General features: G+C 39.3%; 1 protein-coding gene across 1 annotated transcript; it reads left to right on the top strand.

Annotated features, from left to right (window-relative positions):
• The first annotated feature begins 434 nt into the window (after nt 1-434).
• Nucleotides 435-7,418, top strand: arf1 (ADP-ribosylation factor 1). The gene is made up of 5 exons (XM_037787047.1): nt 435-576; nt 5,003-5,199; nt 5,310-5,420; nt 5,609-5,733; nt 5,865-7,418. Exons 2-5 carry the CDS (start codon nt 5,052-5,054, stop codon nt 6,024-6,026), a joined length of 546 nt encoding a protein of 181 aa, XP_037642975.1. The 5' UTR covers nt 435-576; nt 5,003-5,051; the 3' UTR covers nt 6,027-7,418.

The raw sequence follows: 7,418 nt of genomic DNA on the forward strand, positions 1-7,418 counted from the left end.
GCTAGTAACGTTATCGTCTCGTTACCTATCGGGTGCCGATGTCTCCTCTGCTCTCTCCGGCTGCGGGCGGAGAGAGCAGAGGAGACACGCTGCAGAGCCCCGCTGCATCAGCCTGCGCTGAGGCAGTAAAAGCCAACACTAGGATCAGATCTAAATCATGTTCATGGAGAGACCTTCGTCTGGTCAGCTAACATTACTGCCAAGCAGCTGAAATATAGAGTGATATTGTGCTTTTAGCTGACGTGTGTCGCCTCACTGTTTTGAGTGATGCTCGTTCATGTCCATTTAGAGCGAGCACAAGCACGAGCCCGACGCTGACTTTCGTTGATCTCACGTCCACAGATGTCGCTGTTAAGAAGCATTTCTGAAAGCTACAAACAATCCCTTTAAATCTTGAATCTAACATAAGCCAATTAACCTGTAATTCCCCCCTCCACCGCAGGGGGGCGACATCTCCCGGACTCGAGGGGAGTTTTGCTGGAACCGGAAGCTCTGACGTGTCAAATTGTCTCCATTTTCCCTGAGGAAGGAGGAAACGCCTTGAAGACTCAAAGAAGGAAGGAACACATCAGCTGTGTGAGTAAACCAGAGAGACTTTAACGAAGCACATTCATAACTGTATTTAGATGAACGTAGTCGTACAAAAAAGCCACGTGTTTCCAAGCACTTCATGACCGCGGGTAGTAGATATATCCAGCACGACGAGAGAGAAACGTGCTAACTTTAAGCTAAGAGCTAACTTGTCAACTAATCAGACATTCCTCCTGTTACTTCCTTATTCCTAACTTGTGCACACATGTCTTCGGTTTTAAGTTGGCGTGAGTAAATGAAATCTCATCTAATCGCAGTAAATAATGTAACTCTAGCTAATAATCTGAACTGGTCAGGCGAGTGTTAGTTAGCATCGCAGCTAACGTTGTTTGTTTACGTACACAGCACTTTACTATGGACATAAACATTGGAAACGTTTACTTATTTTATTCTTCCATTGTTATTTTTAGGTATGTTAATTTGAATACTTATTTATTCTATCCTTTTTAATGCACTGACTGGAGCTGCTGGGAGAAACAATATGTCGTTTCCTTCTGTGTTTGCATATACTCAGTGAAATGACAATAAAGTGAATCTTTAATGTACTGTAGGTTAGACTGGCAGCTTTTTGTACATGTCAAAGTACTCCAGTGAAATGCCTTTTGGGTATTAGTTTGTGAAAAATGCCGGGGTGTCCTAACATATAATCTAATTTGCGAAGAAAACATGTTTACTATCAGCATTACATGATACTGTTGTACAACCGTGTTTGTGACCTCATCACGTTACGTTACACCCTATTATTATTTTTTTTTTAAAGGGACTATTTGTAACTTTCAGAAATGCTTCTTAACAGCGACACCTGTGGCCGTGAAATCAACGAAAGTCAGCGTCGGGCTCGCGCTTGCTCGCTCTCAATATACCTGAACGAGCATCACTCAAAACAGTGAGGAGACACACGTCAGCTAAAACCACAATATCACTCTATATTTCAGCTGCTTGGCAGTAATGTTAGCTGACCAGACGAAGGTCTCTCCGTGAACATGATTTAGATCTGATCCTAGTGTTGGCTTTTCCTGCCTAAGTGCAGGCTGAGGCAGCGGGGCTCTGCAGCGTGTCTCCTCTGCTCTCTCCGCCCGCAGCCGGAGAGAGCAGAGGAGACACCGGCACCCGGTAGGTAACAAGAAGACTACGTAACTCTCTGCAGAGCTCGGTCACTTCACAAGACACGGAAAACCTCTGTTGGTCTGGAGGAGCTGCAGCAGTTATTTCTGCACAAACGTCCCCTGTACATTCACTAGATATTCTCAGAGCTAAACTAACTCTTCTGCAGTGTGGAGTGAACGCGCGTTCACGTCTAGAGGTGGAGCGAGCTGAGCTGTCTGAGTGAAGGCGAGCAGGCAGAGGAGGAGGGTACAGCGGCTACACGCGAACGCGCATATGCGCGCGCGCATGTGTGACGACTCGCTACATTTATGCGAGTACAAAGTTACAAATAGTCCCTTTTAATTATTATTATTTCAATATTACAGTATACATAGTAACAGCAGAAAACATTAACAAGCATAGCGAAAACATAAACAAAGAGCTGTGCCAAAAATAAAAGGACAACAGAAATGAAACAAAGCAAACAAAAAAAACACACAGTAAAAATAAATAAATAAGTAGATAATAATAAAAAAGACCACACAAGAATATGACAATAATTTCACTTAAAAATGTTAAAGATATTGCATACATTTATTGTTTTCATTGCTTTTTTGTTATGGGAGGAAGAAATTGTTGACAGATATAATTCCATTTCTTTCATAAATACAAAGAAGTTAGGCTTTTTTTTGGTAAATTTACACTTGTGAATGTGGAACTTCGCGAGAATTAAAATTAAATTAATTTAAAAAATGCACGGCTAACGTTAGTTGATACTGTTGTACAACCGTGTTTGTGACCTCATCACGTTACGTTACCTTACACCCTATTCGGTCCTAATCAAAATGTATTTTCATGATCCTCGTCAAATTGCAACAATTTCCCAATTTGAGAAGCCACACTAGGACGTGTTATTTTGTTACTTTTGTTGTACTTTTTTTCCTTTTGATAAATTTACATTACAATATGGCATCGTACAGAACAGTTTCACACTACAAGGGAACAGACAAGCCTGGATATTGGCATACAGTGCATAAGAGTGTGGATGAAGAGAGAAAAAAACAAAACAAAAAAACAAACAAGGGAATGTGTGAATAGTGCTATAGGGGTTCTCTGTAAGGTTAAGGTCCTCAACTAACATTGAAAGTTTCATAGCATTCTTTTTCTTCATATGTTTCAGAGATGAAAAGTAAAGACACAGCTCCTTGTGAAAAACATAGAAATTTGGTCTTGATTTCAGGAATGTATTTTTATGTATAAAAAACATTCCAAGAATGAGTACGGAATCCAGGTCATGTACGGGATCTTTCACAATTGTACCAAATATAACATTTTCCTTTGTTAGATTAGAAAAATGTACAAATTTAGTGGACTCGTTATATCGTAAATTGAGCATGGGAATTTCATTTCCGGTGTCTCAGACAGGGTCTGAAATTAAGTCTTTTACTCACCTGCCACTGTGACAGGTCACTGAACATTTCTACTAGCCACAAAATTGTTTTTGTCTGCCACTTCTGAAATCTATGTAGAGCGCTTTAGAATCGTAAACACTAAGATTGATGTGTATTGGCAAGAATCTGGCAATACAATACCTGTCATGATACAGGGGTTACGATTCAATATATTGTGGTATTGTAAGCAAGGCGATGTATTGTGATTTTTTTTTTTTTAATCTAATTTTAGGAAAACGATCATAGTATAAAAAACACACCGCCATATGCATACAATTTGAGTAAAATGTTTTACGTTTTTATGCAATCAGAATAGTAGGATTTGCATTTCTTCCAAATATTAACTGAGTTAATCTTTGCTTGTAAACTATTAATTAGAAATCAATACAGGGTTTCTGAGAATCGATACAGTATCACAAAACATAATATTGCAATATTCGATATTTTCAATATTTTCTTCCACCCCTAGTAAACACTGAGTCAGTGGTAACAGACAGTAGACATATGGATCATGTAACCTCAATCCCTGACTATTTTTAATTTAGGAATTGCTTTTTAAAAATAATATTTTTTAATATATTATATCTGCCATGGTGGCAGGTGACCTTAAATTTTTACCTGCCGCAGCCGACATTTACCCTGTATTTGGCAGGTGGCAAGTGCTAATTTCATTCCCTTGTCTCAGATCAACCTGTGATGAGATAACATCTGGTGGCGATCGCCTGAATGTGTCGGTGGTTCCTCTCAGATGTTTCTGTACAGTCCCATCTGGTTCTTTTTTGTTTTAGCTGCGTATGTGAGTGAAATGGATCATCATTTGAATGGTTAAGAACTATATGGCCTACATATTGGTGATGATATTGGTATCATCTTTGACCGAAATATGACTTGTGACCATCATGTCACTAAACTTGTCCAGACCTGCTTTCTCCAGTTCAGAAACATTGCAAAAATCAGATGCATCTTGTCCTCCACGGATCTTGAACTTTTAATTCACACTTTCATATTCACTAGGCACTGCATGACCTCGCCCCCAGTTACATTGCTGATCTCCTTGTTCCATATTCGACCCGTCAAACACTTCGATCCTCTAATCTCTGCCTTTTATCCATCCCCCGCTCAAACTGCAAAACAAAAGTTGATTGGGCCTTTTCTGTCTTAACCCCAACTCTCTGGAATCACCTACCCAGTCTATTAGAGCTGCTGAATCTCTGGACTGTTTGATGCAGCTTCTAAAAAAAACATCTCTATAGGCAAGCCTTTCTATAGGCCTCATCCACATGTGTGTTTGTTTGTTTTTGTTTCATCTGTTTTTAATTGTTTCTGTGTGTCATATTGTAATTTTTCCTTGTTTTTTTTTCATTGTTAGATGTTTCTTCTTGTGTGTGAAGCACTTTGTAACGGTGTCTTTTAAAAGGTTCTATATAAATAAAGCTTTGCTTTACTTACTTACTTACCAGCACCTTCAGCAGCATGTGGGACTCCATGTAACGTAATTCCTGTCGGTAGAAATAGAGCAATGTGTCCGCACATTTAACCACTTTGGAACCAGGCCTTTCATGATTATACATGCCGATTATTGAGAAATGTCAGAAAATAGACGAGCCAAGATTATGACTTCAAATAGTTTTTTTTGTGCGACCACCAACCCTAAAAGAGTCAGTTTAATATCGCACAAGACAAATATAAGCAGTGACTCACGTTTTTGCTGAAACAATACTTAAACAATTCATCAATTATCAAAATTGGAGATTTTTTGGTCCAATGACTGATTAATTGATAAATCGTTTTAGCTCTAACACTCTTGTTTTATTATTAACCATAGTCTTCCATGCTGCCCTAATTTCAACAACTGATCTGTTGTTTCTCCTCAGGTTTGTTTTTCTTTTTTTTTGCCAAAGTAGGATCCTATCACCAGCCGCCATGGGGAATATATTTGCACAACTCTTTCAGAATTTATTTGGGAAGAAGGAGATGAGGATCCTTATGGTGGGTCTGGATGCTGCTGGAAAGACAACTATTTTGTACAAGCTGAAACTTGGAGAGATTGTGACTACCATTCCGACAATAGGCAAGTTAAACATTGTAAAATAATGATGTTTACATGTGTTCTGTGTCCTTACTACTGTTAAATGAGAACTTTGTTTTTAATGTGATTCTTTGTTTTGTTTTTTCCTTCAGGTTTTAATGTAGAGACAGTAGAGTACAAGAACATCAGTTTCACAGTATGGGATGTCGGTGGTCAAGACAAAATTCGACCGCTGTGGCGTCATTACTTCCAGAACACACAGGGTATGTTTAGTTATGTCAAAACCTTAGTGCCTGACATTTATTGGCTTTACATCAGTCACTTTGTAATGGGCTTTTTATTAAAATATTCACTAAATTTCCACAGCTTTGTAGTTAAAAGATAAAGGACACATCACACACACACACACACACACACACACACTCATTTGTTCCCCATTTGCTCGTTCTAGGTCTCATCTTTGTTGTGGACAGCAACGACAGAGAGCGATGTCAGGAGGCTCGTGAGGAGATGAATAGAATGTTGACAGAGGATGAGTTGCGTGATGCCGTGCTATTAGTGTTTGCCAACAAACAAGTAAGTGGTACTTGTGAAAATCTTAGATATAAGCCGGTGTATATCATAACCAGTTTCCTGCCAGTTTTTCCTGTTGTATTCACAGACTTGGCTTCAAATGTTTTGTCTTCTCACTGTTTTATTGTTTGTAGGATCTTCCAAACGCTATGAATGCAGCAGAAATCACAGACAAGTTGGGTCTTCACGCTTTACGCAGCAGAACCTGGTACATCCAGGCGACCTGTGCCACCACTGGGGATGGCCTCTACGAAGGACTGGATTGGTTGTCAAATAAGCTCAAGAACCATTCATAATCCCCTGCTATCCACAACTAATCTACTCCACCCAATCTCTGACCTTGTTCTCTACTCTTAAGGTGTTGCAAAACTGAGTTACCCTTTCCCAAAAAAAAAAAAGTACTGGAAGCCGTCCTCACCTCAGCTCAGCTGTTATTGTCACAAACATACAGGCCAGTGGTGGGGGTGATGTATCCTTGTAAAGCTGTCGGGTTTTATTATTTTATTCTATGTAACTGTAAATATATTTGGTAATGGGGCAGCTTATTGCACTCTTACAAATCCTACGGTGGTTATTTCTCTTTCTGGCTGTTGGGCAGCCACGTGTGCATTGAATAAGAAAAGGGAGGCGAGGAATAAGAATTTACCAGCACGTTGGCCCAGGACCTCAATGCAATCTGATGACTGATTATCTGGTCACACGTACTGTAGGGAGTGATCCATTAGGGGCTTTTAATTTTCAGGAAACTGAATTAAACACTGATGCACTACTTGCAGCTACTGTGATTACTTTTAAGAAGTGACTACATGTACTAGCCCCCCAAATTACCGTTTAGTAAACACTGGCATTGACTATTTGTACTCTGTACTGACATCACTTTGTCCAAGTTGAGAACTCCCGTCAATGAAGACTTACCAGCCTTTGTTCTACAGTATGTTGGCTTGAATTGAGAAATGCTGCAACAATCTCACATCGACCTGCTTCATGGTTGTTTGAAAGGCAGTATGTTGAGTCAGCATTGGGTTTTTGTATTTCCGAGTCTCAGGTTTATCATGTGCTGCCTTTGCAATATACTTGTTAGCCAAACTGCATGATGCGGTCTGTTGGGTCTTTAGGGACATGCATATTTACTGGGTGTTTACATCATTAGGCTGCACAGGAACTATTACCCCACTGAGTACTTATTTCAACAGCCCTATACTGTAACTCGTCGTGTGTACTGTGTTAGGTAATTGTAACTATGGAGTTGCACACTACAATGGCCCTACTGTCTTCACTAAAGGCTCTAGCAAGTCATGCCTTTTTTTATTCAGAGTTATCAAAATCTTGGAAGTGGCGTTTTGATGGCAATACAAAATCCGTTTCATCTACATGTTTAACGTAGTGCCAGTATTTCTTCCTTTGCAGCACATTGTGCTTGGGGTAAACAGGAAGCCATACATACGCCTTCTTATCCAGGACACATGTTGCCTTTTTTTTATTTTCAAGCTTCTTTTCTAAAAGGTGTGGGTGTTACTTTACTGCTCTGAATATGTCTTGAGGGTGAATCAAACAGTTTTTTTGATTTATAACTGCCTAAATATTTGAGAATTATGTTAATCTCTTAATTAAAGTTTGTCTCTTTTTTTATGTAAAGCTTTTGTTTTGTGAGGAAAAAGCACTGTAATTAAAGTGACTGAATAAAAACA

The sequence above is a fragment of the Sebastes umbrosus genome, chromosome 12, assembly GCF_015220745.1.
Source record: "Sebastes umbrosus isolate fSebUmb1 chromosome 12, fSebUmb1.pri, whole genome shotgun sequence".
NCBI classification, from domain to species: domain Eukaryota; kingdom Metazoa; phylum Chordata; class Actinopteri; order Perciformes; family Sebastidae; genus Sebastes; species Sebastes umbrosus.